A 19,579-nucleotide genomic window follows, 5' to 3' on the forward strand; every position below is an offset into this window, starting at 1 on the left:
CTTTTAATATGCGGTTTGTTGAATCTGCCATTTTGAATCAGTGACATTTTACTCTCACAATTGTGATTGCATGTGCTCTATGTAAAGTTATACTGCAGCGACACAAGTACTTACCACATAAGTTTAGTAATTGTCAGTGATACTCAGGATCTGTAAATCATTCGGCATCATCAGTGCAGTCATCTCTCCGTTTATGTGGAAAGTGAGATCTTATGTACTGCAATTTAACAGGCTACTGCTAGCATTAAGTTAACCATGTCCCTTCAGTGGTTTGCCTTATTTTACTGATGTACTGAAGTTAATGATGATTGGGCTATGCAAATGTTGAGGGCGTAACTATTAACGATCGCGACTATTGCGTAATAGTCGTGTTATGTTGGAATTTACCTATTTTTCTGTCTTTTGCAAACACCAGATTCCTCCAGGAGGAGGAAACAATGGTGTTTGAGACTCATGGTATGTCATGTCCATGTACTGAACTGTTATTATTTAACTATGCCAAGGTAAATACAGTTTTCCATTCTATTGCACCTTTAACCACAAATGCTCATCTTGCACGAGGTCTGTGTCCACGACTTACACATTACGTAATCACATTGGAAGGTCACACATGAAGTAGGTGGAAAACCAACCCAGTGTTTACAAAGCGAACATGCAAAGTAGGGCTGGGCGATAAATCGAAAGCGATTCTAAGGCGCGTTTAGTGAATGAAGCCGGTACTTTGATTAGTAGTAAATCTCCATCACGTGCGTTCAGCTGGAGTGTTCAGAGGCGTAAATCACTGACAAGCTACGCCAAATCGAGCTCAAAATCGAATCGAATCGAATGCGATTTTTAGCGCGATTTGGCGTAGCTTGTCAGTGATTTACGCCTCTGAACACTCCAGCTGAACGCAGCTGAACGCACGTGATGGAGATTTACTACTAATCAAAGTACCGGCTTCATTCACTAAACGCGCCTTAGAATCGCTTTCGATTTATCGCCCAGCCCTAATGCAAAGTCAAACAGCCTTTACCAAAAACAGATAAAACAACGTCAGATAATTTTGAAGTTGGAGAACGTTTTTGATGCAGAGGACACAGACAAAGAACTGACCACTTGTGACTGTTCCAATATTATTATGTAATGTATAAAAGTCGTAGATGCACATCGCAGAGCTAATGCAAGATGAGCATTTGTGGTTAAAACTAAAACAACTTATCATTTTGCTAGACAAGACCCTTATAATTGCTGCATTGAAACTGCAATTTGGACCTTCAACCCGTTGGTTCCCATTGAAGTCCACTATATGGAGAAAAATCGTTGAATGTTTTCATCAAAAACCTTACTTTATATACACTTTATAATAAGCTATTATATACATATTTTAAATTATAATAAGGTATTTTACACATATTTTAAATTCAAATCATATTTATGTACTTGGTATTTACTGATATTTGATAGAGAGGGAGGACCTAAATTGCCCCACAACACCAACTTTAGAAGATCTCCCAATCTGTTTTGATGATTTTAAAGGGGTTTCAGACACTAAACCAGTCAAATAGCAGCTTAGCCCAGCTGGGGGACCAGCTAAAACCAACAAGCGGCTGGTTCAAAAATTTCTTTTTAGCATGGTTATCAGATTAGATTAGTTTTTACAGTGCACAGCATCTTTATCTTTTTGCCTGCTGTGTTTTGTATTACTATCCCCCAGCCTCCAAGAGATACAGAAATCTGCTGACATCATTGTCCAAGACCCACTTGCCGAAGGGAGAGCAGGAGGGAAGGAGAGAGAGAGAGAGAGCGCAAGAGAGAGAGAGGGAGGGGGAGAGTGAGGTTATGAGGCAGCACAGCAGTGAGGAAGGGAGGGGTAATGAAAGCGACAGAGAGTCTGATTGGGGAGGGCTCTCTCGTAATCAGAGAGAATACTGCGGCTCACACTCAGATTTCCCATGCTGTTACCGGCGTGGCTCTGCAGCCTCTCTCTCTCTCTTTCTCACATGCACGCTGACATCAATGCACACGCAGTGAACACGGATCTGTATCTTTGCGCTGAGGAGGCAACATCCTACACTCGTTTTCTCTGTCCGCAGTTTACTGGCTCCTGTTTTTTAGGCAGTGCGTCAGAGGCTGTGCCACACAGAGATGCCCGGTGAAACTGCACATCGAAGCGGCCCCACGCAGGGCCTTCTGGACTCTGGAGACCCACAGTCAGAGCTGCCATCACCAGGTAAGTAAACACAAACCTTACAGCATGCTACATGAGGGATGTATGTGGAAGTGCACAAAGGAACGCATGTGTCTACTATAATTATCTGCTAGGATAGTAAACCAGAAATTAGCAAAACGTCCAGCCGCACCCAGAAAGATCATCCAGCAGAGTCCTAAAAAAGCATTATCTGCGCTAAGTGGTTGTAGTACATACACACACACACACACACACACTCCTCATTCCTGCCTGCAATTACAAGAGCATGACACAGCATCACTCTCAGGACCCCAAGTTACAGCATCAGTTGGAATCAAGGCTGTTTAGGACAAGTGCATAGGCGTCCATAACATGCCTGAATGAAATGGCACTGATCTGATATTAGATTTTATTTTAGGATAAGATATAGAATAGATGCTTTTTATCTAGGAAAAGATGCCTGTATGCTTTGTACGAAACTGAGCTTGATTAGTAGCTTTAACACAAACTGTTTTTGGTACTCCATCTTGTGCTAATGGTAGGTGGTTAAATTCTAAGCACTTGGTTTGTAATGGAGTTAGTTGTCTTGATGCAGTGAATGATTATAAAAACTGTCTGCTAAGATGTTTGGGACCCTAAGTGTGCTTAGACAGCCTTATCACATTGAATACTTAGCAAAGTAAGCCCAATCTGCAAGGAGGCATGGAATTTTCCAGGAGTGCGTGTGTATGTGTGTGTTTGAAGGAGCGGAAAGATTGCCCTAAAAAAGAGAACCCTCATGTGTGACAGTTTGTCGGCACTATCTTTAGATGACTGAACTAATAAGAAGAAAGGAGACCTGGGACTGAGGGCTTGTAAAATTTGTAGTCGTCTCGGTCAACTCTGCCTATAACATGTTGAATTCGTCGTCACAAAACATGATGGGATGATGGGACAATAATGTTTGTGCTTAGTGGTGATAAGGGTGTGGTATTGAACAGCAGAGTGGAATATGACAGCATTTTTTGTGGGCCCACCTGCCGAAGATGCAGTTTTGTGTATAATTTCTACTGTCAGCATTCAAATATACTTGATGTTACTTTTGCGTGCTCAGAAAAGAATAGGTGCATCAGCTATAATACAATCCACACGCTTTTGTTACAAAAATGAGAGCTTTCCATTTCCAATTGATTTGCATTTCGTTCTTGCTATTAAATATTTAAAGGCCTTTTGAAAGTACCCGAGATGTTCTTTAATTGAATAATGTGTTGGCACAGTATGAGCGCTAGATAAGCTGAGTGGATGTTGATCGGGTTTGCGTGGCCTGCTTCTGTTCAGTCCCTCTCAATTACATCACACACACACTTACACTCACACACACATACCAAGGAATCTGATAGGTCAGACATTAGATGATCAGACAATTGGGGTTAATTTGTCTGTGTAAAGCATGTATTAACAAGGTCACTTCCATATGTAACCCACTATGACTTTCTCAGAATAAAAGCCATAAAACATGAAAGCTATGAAAGTATTATTTGTTGACAAGTATCATATTGCAGCTGACACAAGAGACCTACCATTGGGGAATCTGTTAGTAAGATAACAGGGATGTTTCATCATTTAGATTCAGTTGTCTCTAAGGACAAAGCATTGTTCAGTCAGCCACTGCTTCAGAAAGTCTTCAGAAAATCCGAACAATGCATATCTTTCTTCATCGCAATAATTATTGCGTCAATGAACATGATGTTTGAATTTGATGTTTGACGTCTATTGAAATTTTGTAGAATCCCCCTCTTGCATCAGATATTCCTCAGGACTTACGCAAGAATGTAAGCATCCCTGTTGAAAAAAAAAACAGCTAAAACCAGCCTAAGCTGATTGGCTGTTTCTAGCTGGTCATCTGGCCTGGTTTTGGCTGGTCAGCAGGCTGGTTTTAGAGGGTTTTTGGCCACTTCCTTAGCTGGTCAGGCTGGGAGACCAGCTGGAACAACCAGTTAAAACTAGCCTAGCCAGGCTGGGAGACCAGCTAAAACCAGTTACTTTCAGCTTAACCCAGCTAAGACCAGCCAACCAGCTTAGGCTGGTTTCATCTGTTTTTTTCAGCAGGGATATGAAACTGCATTCGGAATGGTAACGATATCAACTCACTTCCATTGTCCCACATCATGTTTAACAGTAAAATCACAGTTTTTAGATTTTAAATCCAAAGCGGTGAACTCTAGCACCACCTGCTCATCCTACCTGGCAAACAGCAGGGGTCTCAGAGTGAAGGGCAATCAAGAATGAGGTCGGACACGCATACACAAACATAACCCCATCTGTTGTTTTATTTGAGGAGGTGCCTCGAGCAGCTGTAACTTGGAGTAGGAGTAAGTGTGCTGACAAAGTGTGCACACATAAGTATAAACAAAACACACTACTGCCTTTCCCTGTAGTGATTTTGCTCTGCAAATGACATTTTTGTGGCAACAAAGGCCCCTCTTACTTGTGAACACTCGCACACACAAGGATCGCTTTGCATACAGCTCCAAAACAGTACTGCCTTGTGCAGAAAACAGAAGGTGTGACGTTATCTTTTTGAATCATGACTAAGCAGAACAATTAGCCTTTAGTCTCTGCTGTCAAGTACACACACACACACACACACACACACACACACACACACACACACACACACACAATTTAGCTCAAATGGTTGTACACACAGTTATACACACTATTATGGCACAATAAAATGGATCTGCCCTCTGGTGATGTTTTTAGGACACAAAAAGAGAGACAAGTGGGAGGGAATAAGATTGTGATACAGAGAAAGAGAGTGATACACATGACGAGAAGGGTAAAGAGAAGACAATGGACAAATGGGAAAGGAAAAACACAGAGAGGCAAAATCAATTTAAAGGAGTGACAGGAAGTGTGCTTGTGTGTGTGTGTGTGTGTGTGTGTGTGTGTGTGTGTGTGTGTGTGTGTGTGTGTGTGTGTGTGTGTGTGTGTGTGTGTGTGTGTGTGTGTGGGCAAGCCTACATTAGTTCAGGGTATTTAGGTCTGCAACTTGGCCTTTTAGTGTTGCTGATGTTTTCAAGTAGTCAGGTTAATCTGCTTGCATGCCAAGTCTCTGATGTTGTAAGGACAAACTTAGAAAATCTTCCTGTTAGAGTTCCCAGCAACACTTCAGTGGTGTATTTTCAAAAATCATCTTTTTCAAAATCTTGTGGAACAAAAAAGTTGAGGATACAACATGTCAATGGCGATGTCGAAGTGTGAAACTGAGTCAAAAGGATGAGCTTGTAAAGATAATCCACATGAAAAAGCAGGTCATATGGTATTTTAAAGTGTCCTAACATTATGTTGGAGCCCGCTACAACAGGTTTAAATGCATCTAAGGTCAGAAAACATTGTAATTTTCACAGAATATACATTTAATATTAGAAGCACTTTGCAATGATTTCGAAATGATTCATTCGAAGTACAGTCATGGCCAAAAGTTTTGAGAATTACATAAATATTGGAAATTGGAAAAGTTGCTGCTTAAGTTTTTATAATAGCAATTTGCATATACTCCAGAATGTTATGAAGAGTGATCAGATTAATTGCATAGTCCTTCTTTGCCATGAAAATTAACTTAATCCCGAAAAAAACTTTCCACTGCATTTCATTGCTGTCATTAAAGGACCTGCTGAGATCATTTCAGTAACCATCTTGTTAACTCAGGTGAGAATGTTGATGAGCACAAGGCTGGAGATCATTATGTCAGGCTGATTGGGTTATAATGGCAAACTTGACATGTTAAAAGGAGGGTGATGCTTGAAATCATTGTTCTTCCTTTGTTAACCATGGTGACCTGCAAAGAAACGCGTGCAGCCATTATTGCGCTGCATAAAAATGGCTTCACAGGCAAGGATATTGTGGCTACTAAGATTGCACCTAAATCAACAATTTATAGGATCATCAAGAACTTCAAGGAAAGAGGTTCAATTCTTGTTAAGAAGGCTTCAGGGCGTCCAAAAAAGTCCAGCAAGCGCCAGGATCGTCTCCTAAAGAGGATTCAGCTGCGGGATCGGAGTGCCGCCAGTGCAGAGCTTGCTCAGGAATGGCAGCAGGCAGGTGTGAGCGCATCTGCACGCACAGTGAGGCCAAGACTTTTGGAAGATGGCCTGGTGTCAAGAAGGGCAGCAAAGAAGCCACTTCTCTCCAAAAAACAACATCAGGGACAGATTGATCTTCTGCAAAAAGTATGGCGAATGGACTGCTGAGGATGAAGCCTCTGATTGTTAAAGGCATCTGGAAAAAGGCTTGTCCGGAGAAGAAAAGGTGAGAGCTACCATCAGTCCTGTGTCATGCCAACAGTAAAGCATCCTGAGACCATTCATGTGTGGGGTTGGTTCTCATCCAAGGGAGTGGGCTCACTCACAATTTTGCCCAAAAACATAGCCATGAATTAAGAATGATACCAAAACACCCTCCAACAGCAACTTCTTCCAACAACAGTTTGGTGAAGAACAATGCATTTTCCAGCACGATGGAGAACCATGCCATAAGGCAAAAGTGGCTCGAGAAACAAAACGTTGAAATTTTGGGTCCATGGCCTGGAAACTCCCCAGATCTTAATTCCATTGGGAACTTGTGGTCAATCCTCAAGAGGCGGGTGGACAAACAAAAACCCAATAATTCTGACAAACTCCAAGAAGTGATTATGAAAGAATGGGTTGCTATCAGTCAGGATTTGGCCCAGAAGTTGATTGAGAGCATGCCAAGTCGAATTGCAGAGGTCCTGAAAAAGAAGGGCCAACACTGCAAATACTGACTCTTGTCATGTAATTGTCGATAAAAGCCTTTGAAACGTATGAAGTGCTTGTAATTATATTTCAGTACATCACAGAAACAACTGAAACAAAGATCTAAAAGCAGTTTAGCAGCAAACTTTGTGAAAACTAATATTTCTGTCATTCTCAAAACTTTTGGCCATGACTGTAATTCTGAGTTTAAGGTTGTTAAACCCCTCCCTTCCATTAGCCTACTCTTCTCTGATTGGTCAGCTGGCCAAGTCTGTTGTGATTGGTTTTTCCGTATACAATGCAAGTGAATCGTGCCCACAGCTGAAGTTTAGCTGCTAATCTGTAAACACTTAACAAAAAATAATAATGGTAGATATGTTAGCCGAGTGCTAACGTGACTAACTGATGAAACAAGTTTGTAAACCAAAATATGTCTACATTCTTTATTATTAAACAAAGTAATTGGAACAACGACAGTCTACATTAATCAACACTTTCTTAGGAAATCGTAGGTTCACAGAGAATTATCAGAATAATTTCAGTAGGACATATCATGGTTCATCTGGAATAAGCACAAAAACTTTTTTGTTTTGAGCACTCAGTTGAAAATGTACACATAACATATTAATCATACTTACAGGTTGTGGTTTGGAGGCGCTTGTTTGTCCAAATAAAGAAGGTATGGACTTATCTTCCATGGACAAGTCTTTGGCGAATCCTGCGTTTAACTTGCAAGGATTAGTGAAGTAGTTCTCGATGAAATGTCGATTACACAACAAAAGGTTTAAATTGTATTGCTGTGGTATCTTGAAAAAAAAAATTACAAAACAAACTTGCTTTCACAGCGCAGAACATAGCATCTTCTCGACATGATGTTAACACACTAACTAGGGAAGTGTGGAGGTTAGAGTGTTCATATTTCGCAGGCAGGTGGGGATTATGCTAATGTATTACCCAGTGACGTATATCGGTAACAGGTAAAATTCAGATTCAGAAACTACTCTTTCTTTTGAAAGACAATTTCTTTTTTGATTAACAACTTTGCAGACGGTTTACATTGAAGGATGGCTATGTTACAAACTGCAAAACATATATTTTTTATCGAAAACCCATATGACCAGAGTCTATTGGAAGGTTATTGTAATGCTGGGAGATTGATGTGAGAAAGAGGAAATAATCTAATAACAACTCCATTTTGCCCCAGACCAACCTGTCAGATAATCAGTGCAGTGGGTAAAGAGCTCTGACTGGAACTACTCTGTACTAATAATTTAGAAAAATTCAGCATGCACTGAATGTCATGTGAATGTCATGCATCTGTTGAGTATAATGAGCTACTATTACTGCCTGTATCATATCTCTATTGACTTTTGCAGCTATGACAGTTTACCTCCCCATACTCTTTAACAATAAAGTGTTAGGTATTTTCAAATAAACAATTTCCCTAATTCAGTTATCTGAGTACACATACTACGTCTTTTTTTTCACTTTCTGTCCTTTTCATGTAAATGCATTGTTTGTTCAAGTGCATGCAGCTGTGTTAGAAATCCTGAGAGGAAAAAAATATTTTTTTTTGCTGACACTGCTGCTTATTTTGCTCTCTTTAAAATCCATGCTGTCACTCTGAGTTTGCCATGCAGGCAAAAAGAGCCTTGTTTCTCAAAGACATCCAATTACTCCCTGGACATTAAAATGCTCCCCACGGGGCTGACCATTCAGGCCTCATCACACCCCCACCAAAAACCCACACTCCTCCTGAATGCAATTACAATAGAAGATCAGCCATGATATCTTTAAGTTTGATTAGGACTTGTAAACAATTTTATTTTAAAACACCCGTACCAAATGGTTATGGTATCACAAGTATGTTTTGGCCTGTAATGTTATCTCACCCTATATTACACTACTTTGGATAGTGCAGATAGATTATCTTATAAAATTGAAATTGATTTGTTTTGCTGGATTTATTGTGTACAGTTCATTTTAAAACACTTTATATATCTGCAGTTCAGATGACCTTTTGCAATACTATACTGAATATTTCATATGGTGACATTTAAGGTGCACTACTATTCATGTATGGGGCAGCATAGGTGGATAAAAAGAGATCAGTTGGCTGATTGAAGTTTGAGGTTGTTTTATTAGGCATTTCATAATTCTTTTCAAAAAGGAATTTTATAATATACTATATTGTTAGGATGTTTCTGATTGCTGTAAAACATATTATAAACATTTTCTTAGCCAAACTACTAGTCATAAGTGACAATTGAAATTGAGATTTTTATTTATTAATAAACTTAAAACTGAATAAATAAGCTTTCCACTGATGTATGGTCATTCTTTTTTTTTTTATCTTTTAGATCTGTCTGGTCAAACATCCAGCTCTTCAGCCTCAACTCCAACAGACAGTGCCTCCAGTCCTTCTCCCAGCAGCCCTCCAAAACTGTCTCCACTATGTACTCCATTTGGACCCCGCCTGGTAATGGCCAAACCAACCACTTCTCCTCGCCCACAGCCTGAGGGTGCAAGTTTTGAATTAGAAGGGCATTCTGGAAATATCGGCCGACTAACAGGGCGGTTTGGTAGAGGAGCATGCAGACGAGGTCCTGTGAAAATGGAACGGATCAAAGTCCTAACTGGATCAGAAATAGAAAGTGACTTTCAAGAGCCAGAGACCATGGACTCAAGGGTGGTAATGGGGCAGGAAGCCCTGCTGAGAAACATGGAGACTCAAAGTGGAGTGTTGCTTGGAAAACTGACAGGTCAAGAAACACAGAGTTTTGGGCACCAGCCCTCAGAACCTTCCATGAAATGTCATATTGGGCTAGATGAAAATGCAAAACTAGACACTGGTCAAGGGAGTTCTACTGTGGATCAGGCTAAGAGTTTGACTTCAGTTCCAGAACAGGAGAAAAGCATAGGTCAGATACTTGAACGTCAAGTCCTAGAGTCCAAAGTAAGAGATGCTGAACTGACAGACAACAGTACTCTTTTCCCAGACAATGAGGGAGAGCCACTGTCTTTATCTCAGGGTGAAGTGCCTTCCTTGTCATTTTCCGAGCCTCCCTATGTTGTTGACCCACAACGCATTGGTGTCCTTCCAGGACTGGATCCTGATCGCTACTATACAGCCCCTTCTACCCCCATTAAGATGGCTTACTGCTCACACCTCAAGCAACAATGGCGTCCAGGCAGCCCGAGCCAAAGTCCAGGTTCCCCAACTGATGAGTCTGATCTGTGCTCCCCTCCTACCTCCCCCTCTGGTTCCTACATGACTGCTGAAGGAGGCAGTTGGACTTCATACACCTCCAGCACCTCCCACTCATGCTCCCCAAACTTAACAGCTGAGGCAGAATTGCAAGAAGCTCCTGCTTGCTATGTGGGGTCCCTCTCAGAGATCGGCGATGAGCTCGGAGATGATCGACATGGTAACGAGAGGGATGCTTGTCTGGGTAAACCTGAAATGCCGGAGCTGCTGGAAGATGTTGCCTGTGAAGCGGATTTACTAACAAGGGACACCTGTAGTCCTCATTGGATGACAGAACATGTTTCTACACAAGAGAGCAGTAGCAGCAGCAGGAGAAAAACAGACTATCAGGAGGATAGAGGGGTGTCTGTGGTCTCTAGAGATTTCCAGAGAGCCCCTGATGCAACTCAAACTTTTATTAATCCACTTCAAAGTCTTGAAATGGATTTCAATGCCTGTTTCTCAGAGCCATCTGTAAGCCTGGATCACCCTCTAACACCAGAGGATAATGCAACAGCTACACTGGATACAGAGAGCCAAACCCCTGTCACCCACTCTCCAGAGACTGTAGACGAAGAAAGTAATAGCAGTAATAGTTTATATCTCGAGATAGGTTCCTCTGCTCCTCTGTTCCATGGCTATTCTAGAGAGGACGGGCTTGGTGATGCAATGATTCCTGCTTCAATGTTGCCTTTCCACGGAAGCCTGATATTCCAGGCAGATTCCATGGATATAACCCTGTTCCCCACTGATGATGAGCAGGGGAATGATGTGGATGCATATGCTGCTGGAGAGGAGGAAGCCGATGTAGATGAGTATGATGATGAGGATGATGAAGATGAGTGTGATGATGAAGATGTGGATAATGACGAGGCAGTGCAACAAGAGGCAGCTTTGAAGGTTGAAAAGGGAGCTGAAGACCCAACTGAAGATGACACCTCTGCATCTTTCTTAAATTCCCTTTCAGAGAACTCAATAAACGAGGGCGTAGATGAGTCCTTTGCTTATCAGGATGACACTGAGGACTCGATTGATTCTACGTCTTATAATGGGGATGAAGATGATCATCTGTACTCCACAGAGAAGCATGCTGAAGTCTCCCAACAGTTTCCTGGGCCCGATGAACCAGTGCAGTCTATAAGCCATGCAAAACCTGAATCTTCTGGCAGTGAGAGTGAAATGGAAATATCTTCCGGATCATCTGAGCTTCCACGTGTAGAACAGCAAGAGAATCTGGCAGACTGCAGTGTTCCTAGTGAAAGCGTAATCGCACAACAAATTTCAGAAACAAAGGGTGAGCTTTCAAAAGGATTGACTGTACAGATCAAAACAATGGATGAGGAAGGCAAACAGAGCATAGAACCCTCAATAGTCACGGTAACTTCAGAGAAAGGACAGCAGATTCCCACAGATGATCCAGCAGTATCTTTTGTTCAAGACGAAGTAGAGCAAAATGATAGTACAATTAATTCCTGTGTGGCAGGTGCTACGGCTGCTAACATGTGCTACGAGACTAAAGTAGATGATATCCAGGAACTGGATCAGAAAAATGGAAATAGTATGGAGTTGGACACATCACTGCAGTTAGCAGAAACCGCAACCAATGACCTAAATAAGGGAGTGCCACAACTAACATACCTGGATGACTGCAGCCCCACAAACATTCCAGTTTGTGCCTATCCTGAACTGTGTGAGGTGCCAGATAACTTAACATCTGCTGATGTTTTACCATTTGAACGTTCTATGAATCAAGATAATCTGACAGAGAATCAACCTGGCAATGATGACGTAAACCACACCTCTCAAAATATGTCCTGCTCCACATACAGCAGACTTGTCATTTCACCAAAGAAAGAGAACTCTGAGAGCAGTATGACGGAAAGGGAACTCTACTCTGAGAGTTGGACACCAAGGGATCCTTTGTCTTTAGGTGAATGCTGTGACTTTGAGGCTGAAAATCTGCTCATGTGTGAAATAGCTAGATCAGTTCACAGTAAAGGTTTGCCGGTCACTCATAACATCGCCACTGGAGAAGACATCATGGGTGATGATGAGGACAACAACCGATATTGTGACCTCCAAGAGAAAATAGCAGACATCGATGTTGGTGTGGTTGAGTCAAACATAGCCAGCTGGAGATCGATTCAAGATCTTTCAGAGGCAGGAGGGGGTGAAGATGATGCAAATAACCTTCAAAATCCAGAGAGCAATCCACTCATACATTGCAGTTCTGATAAGAGTCTGGTGCCATCATGGAATGATCCAGAAACAACTTGCACGCCCTTAATCCTGAGTGCTCCATCACAGCTTACACTGAATATGCTTTCAGATGATGGAAAAGATGGGAAAGATCAAACTCCAAATACAGACTTCAACATTCCAGAGGATTTATCTTCAGACTCATTAAGGAAGGAAAGTGATGAAATAACTTCTGAACAGTCTCAGGATCTGGAATCTTGTCAAGAACCTGATAATGTCACGTTAACAGCAAGTATTTCCACAGAGCACACTGATCTTTGTGGATCTTCTTCAAAGACAGTCATTTCTAACCAATCAGATAATCTTGGTCCAAATCAGGGTCATTCAAATTCTCAACAAACAAACACTGACTCCATCTCGGAAAACAAGCTCATGTTTAACTTGCAAGGAGGATCATTTGGCACCTTCACATTCAGAAAGAAACCAACTGATATTAAGATTGTTGACTCCTCAGAAGAAGCAGTTTTACAAGAGATTTCTGTTTCACATAAAGAGACATCAAATTCCTATGATGGGGCTTTAAATGAAGTTGTGGGAGAGAAAGTAATTCAGTTAAGAGTACACGTCAAAAATGAAACAATAACTGATGAAGCTAAAACCACTGACAGACAACTTCTTGAACAAGAGACTACAACTGACGCTCAGGATCAGGAGATAGATCAAACTGACTCACGTGAGACAGGAAAAGAGGGATTAAAAACATGTCAAAAGAAAGAAGAACAAGAGTTAACAGAGAATTCTTCCTTTTTGGAGCAGAACAAAAATCTTGATGATGATACACATAAATCAGATCTTTCCCAAGCTGACAGTGATGAGACAACACCAAAAACAGAACAGATTGCTAATTCAGGTCATGCCACAAAACCAAAGGTAATTGATGCCATTAAAACCAACACTGCAGATACAGCCTCAATGGAAAATGAAAAGATCCAGTGCCAAGGAAAGGAAATGGAGACTACAGGTAATCATGCCCCAAGTTTTAATAGATTTTCAATCAGAGATGAATTTGGTGAAACTCAGCAGAAAGAGGATGTCTCTATAACACAGAACACTGAACTTGATCAAACACCAGAACAATCTATTTTTCACTCCCCTGACCCTAGCTGTATTGATCCAAAAGAGTCTGTTCATACAGAGCCAGAAGTTGTAACTCAGACAACAGATCTTACAAGGCCAGATGGGCAGAAAGAACTTTTGGACAGTTCCTTGAGTTTGACAGAAAGCACAAGAGACATCAATGACAATCACGTAGGGGGCAGTTCATCCCTCAGGGTGGACAGCTCAGAACAAGACAGGGTCTCTCCAACATGTTCATCCACAGTTGTCCAGGAGGAAGATCTCTCTACCCCCATTCAGGAGTCACAGCCCATCCATGACATCTCCCAAACATCTGCTGCCTTCTCAAGTACTCAACCAGCTCCAGATAACAAACCCAGCCAACTTGACTATCAAAGTCCCCTTCGGACTCCTGCAATAAGGAGTATAGAATTAGCAGCATGGAAAGCAGAGGAACAAACACCAACTTTGGTTCCTATTCAAGACACATTCGATCACAAAAGTGAGAGAACAGTCATGACAGCAAGGCCATGCAGACATGAGAACCCTCCAGGTAAACTTTTGTTTGTTTAGTTTGTTTTATCCTAGGAATCATTAGTATTTAACTGTATACTTATCATGTGTTTTTCTTGAGTAGTATTTAAGGGACACCGAACACAACAGTCCCAATCCACAACATCCACTGGACAAACAGACAGTACCCATGTCCAAAGAACACTGATTCAGTCAGATGAAAGAGAGATGCTCCCCTGCATCAGTCCAAGATCAGACTACTTGGTAAAAACAAAGCAAGCTGAGCGACAGAGTATAGAGCGAGACATGTGTCCAATTACCTACAGATCAAAAGGCCCAGAGGATATGGATCTCCCCTTCAAAAACAATAGTATGTTCACCATCTTTCTCAAGTACCTTCTTTATGGTCTCTAACAAAGCAAAGCAATTTTAGTATTTTTTTCCTCTTTCTTTTAGTAGGTTCAGGTAATGAAACAGACAGTGATGGCTCAGTGCCTGAGCTAGAGGAACCCAGTGGGACATTGCTGAGACCCTCAAATCCTCAGGTGGGCTGTAGATTCATGAGTGATTTTCATAAACTGCATTACAGATGTAACTAAATTGAACAAGCAGGAAAAAAATCACTTTGGTGCAGCATTATTTAGAGGTGACTTTTGAGTCTAGTTGAGTCCACTGTATGAACAATGTTAAGGTCCTACTTTGCTCTCTTAATACTTTACATCTTCTCTTTTTTTCATAGCTATCACACTCACCTGCTGATGAGTCAGTGAGCAGAGCCAAACAAAGTCGAAGTGAGAAAAAAGCACGAAAGGTAGGACTGCACATCCAGTTTCATGTCGTTTTAAAAGGAACTCCGGGTATTAAGAATTGTTGGCTTAATATAACATAAACGATGTATCTGAAATATGTAGTATAAAACCTATAAAAGATTTACGTTTAAAAAATCCACATCGTTTTATACAAAATTTGGACTATGTGTGCCCCGTTATGATGTGAAATGGTTGCACTTGGTGAGATGCTACCTGATGCTATTTTTACCGCAACACAATACTGATTCGATGACCACAGCAACTGAAAGAGCTTACAGGTGGCAATGTATATAAATGTAGGGCTAAACCAAATGCTGCACCATCGATTTTCCCCACAAGAAGTCTAAACACCCCCGGATATCGAGTGAAATCCAAGCTGAGAAACGCCTTCAGTGGCTGCGTCGTCATGACAAGCGTCGGCATGTTCACATCCCTGCCAGGATGGCATCTAGCATTTCTTGTCTCTGCCGTTTGTAAACTCTTTCAGTAGCTATGGTCTACTAAAATTGAAGAGAACAAATACGCAGGTCTTTAGGCAGTTTTATTCATACACAGGCATCTTCTCATTCTTTTCTCCTCATATCACTAGAAAAAAATCAGTGAAGATTTACATTGCTTGTCTTGCCCTTCAACTGAAAATAGAACCAATGTGGGAAGTGGGAACGTATCGGTATTTTATTTTCTGAGTTGTATCGCAGTAAAAATAGCAACAGCTTGCATAATGCAGTCATTTGACGTCATTTAAATAATTGTACCCCCCATAGTCCAAAATATGTGTAAAACAATGTGGATTATTATGGTTAAGTCTTTTATGGGTTTTCTACTATATATATATTAATAAGAGACATCATTTGTTATATTAAGTCATACAAGTCTTAATACCAAGGGTTATACACTGTATTGTGCGCAAAGTCCCTGACCTACTTTTTTTCCTCCATGTGGTTGTTATCATTACAAGGCGATGTCAAAACTCGGGCTAAAACAAATCCACGGAGTGACACGCATCACCATTCGGAAGTCCAAGAATATTCTCTTTGTTATTACACGTCCAGATGTGTTCAAAAGCCCTGCCTCAGATATTTACATAGTCTTTGGAGAGGCCAAGGTTGGTATTTTCCCTTAATTTGTTCATTTTCTTATTGTACTGGTCCTTCTAAAAAAATTAGCATATTGTGATAAAGTTCATTATTTTCTGTAATGTATTGATAAACATTAGACTTTCATATATTTTAGATTCATTACAACACAACTGAAGTAGTTCAAGCCTTTTATTGTTTTAATATTGATGATTTTGGCATACAGCTCATGAAAACCCAAAATTCCTATCTCAAAAAATTAGCATATTTCATCCGACCAATAAAAGAAAAGTGTTTTTAAAACAAAAAAAGTCAACCTTCAAATAATTATGTTCAGTTATGCACTCAATACTTGGTCGGGAATCCTTTTGCAGAAATGACTGCTTCAATGCGGCGTGGCATGGAGGCAATCAGCCTGTGGCACTGCTGAGGTGTTATGGAGGCCCAGGATGCTTCGATAGCGGCCTTAAGCTCATCCAGAGTGTTGGGTCTTGCGTCTCTCAACTTTCTCTTCACAATATCCCACAGATTCTCTATGGGGTTCAGGTCAGGAGAGTTGGCAGGCCAATTGAGCACAGTAATACCATGGTCAGTAAACCATTTACCAGTGGTTTTGGCACTGTGAGCAGGTGCCAGGTCGTGCTGAAAAATGAAATCTTCATCTCCATAAAGCTTTTCAGCAGATGGAAGCATGAAGTGCTCCAAAATCTCCTGATAGCTAGTTGCATTGACCCTGCCCTTGATAAAACACAGTGGACAAACACCAGCAGCTGACATGGCACCCCAGACCATCACTGACTGTGGGTACTTGACACTGGACTTCAGGCATTTTGGCATTTCCCTCTCCCCAGTCTTCCTCCAGACTCTGGCACCTTGATTTCCGAATGACATGCAAAATTTGCTTTCATCCGAAAAAAGTACTTTGGACCACTGAGCAACAGTCCAGTGCTGCTTCTCTGTAGCCCAGGTCAGGCGCTTCTGCCGCTGTTTCTGGTTCAAAAGTGGCTTGACCTGGGGATGTTTCTACTCCAGACTCAGTTCACTGCTTCCGCAGGTCCCCCAAGGTCTGGAATCGGTCCTTCTCCACAATCTTCCTCAGGGTCCGGTCACCTCTTCTCGTTGTGCAGCGTTTTCTGCCACACTTTTTCCTTCCCACAGACTTCCCACTGAGGTGCCTTGATACAGCACTCTGGGAACAACCTATTCGTTCAGAAATATCTTTCTGTGTCTTACCCTCTTGCTTGAGGGTGTCAATGATGGCCTTCTGGTCGGCAGTCTTACCCATGATCGCGGTTTTGAGTAATGAACCAGGCTGGGAGTTTTCAAAAGCCTCAGGAATCTTTTGCAGGTGTTTAGAGTTAATTAGTTGATTCAGATGATTAGGTTAATGGCTCGTTTAGAGAACCTTTTCATGATATGCTAATTTTTTGAGGTTTTCATGAGCTGTGTGCCAAAATCATCAATATTAAAACAATAAAAGGCTTGAACTACTTCAGTTATGTTGTAATGAATCTAAAATATATGAAAGTCTAATGTTTATCAGTACATTACAGAAAATAATGAACTTTATCACAATATGCTAATTTTTTGAGAAGGACCAGTATATGCAAGGATATCTTCTAAAATCTGTCTACAGCAGCACAGATTTCCAATTGCAAGATGAATATTTAAATATTTATATCTTGGAACTGTGTTCATTGATCTTTATCTGTGCTCTCTGACTGTCTCTTCTTCTCTATAAAGATTGAAGACCTGTCACAGCAGGTACACAAGGCAGCGGCAGAGAAGTTTAAGGTTCCTCTTGACCCCTCACCTCTGCCGTCAGACATCACACCAAGCCTGACCATAAAAGAAGAGAGCGAGGAAGAAGAGGAGGTATACATTTTACATTTTCATCCATTAAAAGAATAGTTCATTCTGTCATTATTTACCCAGCTTTCTTTTGTTCCAAAAATTTCTGTGGAAGAAATAATGTCAGTAAATAATGACAAAATGAATGACACTGTTTTTGGATGGCCTTTTCCTTTCAGAAATATGCTTGCTTTAATGAAGCAGCTGATTTAATATGAACCATATTCTCTTTCTCTGTTTTTTAGCTGGATGAGGGTGGGCTGGAGCAGAGAGATATCGAGTTGGTGATGGCACAGGCCAACGTGTCTCGAGCTAAAGCAGTCCGTGCACTGCGCCACAACAAGAATGACATTGTCAATGCCATTATGGTGAGAGATTGCTTTTATATTAGCCGTTCAGCATTTGTACATTCAATGTACTGCTTAATTTTGCACTAGATTCCGTCCAATTCAAATTCCCATAAAACAGCACTATAATTCCCCTTACATTTGTTGTCAAAAGTTTACATACACCTTGCAGAATCTGCAAAATGTTCATTATTTTACCAAAATAAGACGGATCATACAAAATGCATGTTATTTTTTATTTAGTACTGACCTGAATAAGATGTTTCACAAGAAAGATGTTTACATATAGTCCACAAGAGAAAATAATAGTTGAATTTATAAAAATGGCCTTACATTTGATTGTTAATACTGTGTTGTCACCAGAATTATCCTCCGCTGTGTTTTTTGATTGTTTGTTTGTTTTGTAATAGTTGTTAATGGGTCCCTTGTTTGTCCTGAACAGTTAAACTGCCCACTGTTCTTCATTTTTTTGTGTATTTGAACCCTTTCCAACAATGACTGTATGATTTTAATGCATTAAGAATTTGAAGATCAGGGTAAATAAATTTAACTTATTTTGTCTTCTGGGAAACATGTAAGTATCTTCTGTAGCTTCTGAAGGGTAGTACTAAATGGAAAAAAAAAAAGATATTTAGGCAAAATAAGAAATGTACACCTTCATTCTGTTCAAAAGTTTTCACCCCCTGGCTTAATGTATTGTGTTTCCTTCTGAAGCATCAGTGAGAATTTAAACTTTCTGTAATAGTCGTATACGAGTCCCTCAGTTGTCCTCAGTGTCAAAACTTGTTGTAAAGTGTTCAAATACACAAAAATGCTGAAAAACCAAGGAAGAATTTTTCTGAAGAACACCGGGCAATTTAACTGCTCAGGACAAACAAAGGACAGGTTGAACAGGTTCAATTGTAAATGTCTTTTATGTGAAATATTTTTTCAGGTCAGTACTAAATAAAAAAATAACATGCATTTTGTATGATTGCTCTTATTTTGGTAAATTGGTAATTAACATTTTGCAGATTCTTCAAGGCGTATGTATATTTCAACTGTATGTGTTACATTTTAACTGTTTTTTAATCAGTTATTACTGTTAACACAAATTTTTTAAGGTGTTACTATAATCCTGAGAGGATTTTCAGTCATCTGTTCCCTGCAAATACATCGGTAGTTCACAAACACAAGCAAACCCTTTGATTGCTATTGATATTTCTTCTTTTGTGTCTATTCTCAGGAGCTGACCATGTAAAAGAGGAAAAGACATCTTTCCCGCCCCTTTGCGTGTTTTCTTCCCCAAGTAATGCTGCTATGTTGCACCGCCCAAACTCCTGCTGAAATAAATCTGTTACAACCAGAGCTGTTCGTTTCCCAACATTATCTACGAATCATATAAATGCACCTTACGAACAAAAATGTATCGTCATACATTTTGAACAAACTTTTAATATTGCCTTAATGGCTCAGATGGTAGATCAGAGGATTGTAGAAATAAAAGCTTATGTC

General features: G+C 40.6%; 1 protein-coding gene across 1 annotated transcript; it reads left to right on the plus strand.

Annotated features, from left to right (window-relative positions):
- Positions 1-1,933: 1,933 nt before the first annotated feature.
- Positions 1,934-19,432, plus strand: nacad (NAC alpha domain containing). Its single transcript, XM_073846458.1, has 9 exons — positions 1,934-2,212; positions 9,288-14,042; positions 14,127-14,372; positions 14,459-14,547; positions 14,742-14,813; positions 15,770-15,916; positions 17,631-17,762; positions 17,984-18,106; positions 19,311-19,432. Exons 1-9 carry the CDS (start codon positions 2,128-2,130, stop codon positions 19,323-19,325), a joined length of 5,664 nt encoding a protein of 1,887 aa, XP_073702559.1. The 5' UTR covers positions 1,934-2,127; the 3' UTR covers positions 19,326-19,432.
- Positions 19,433-19,579: the final 147 nt, after the last annotated feature.

This window comes from Garra rufa, chromosome 9 (assembly GCF_049309525.1).
Source record: "Garra rufa chromosome 9, GarRuf1.0, whole genome shotgun sequence".
NCBI lineage: Eukaryota > Metazoa > Chordata > Actinopteri > Cypriniformes > Cyprinidae > Garra > Garra rufa.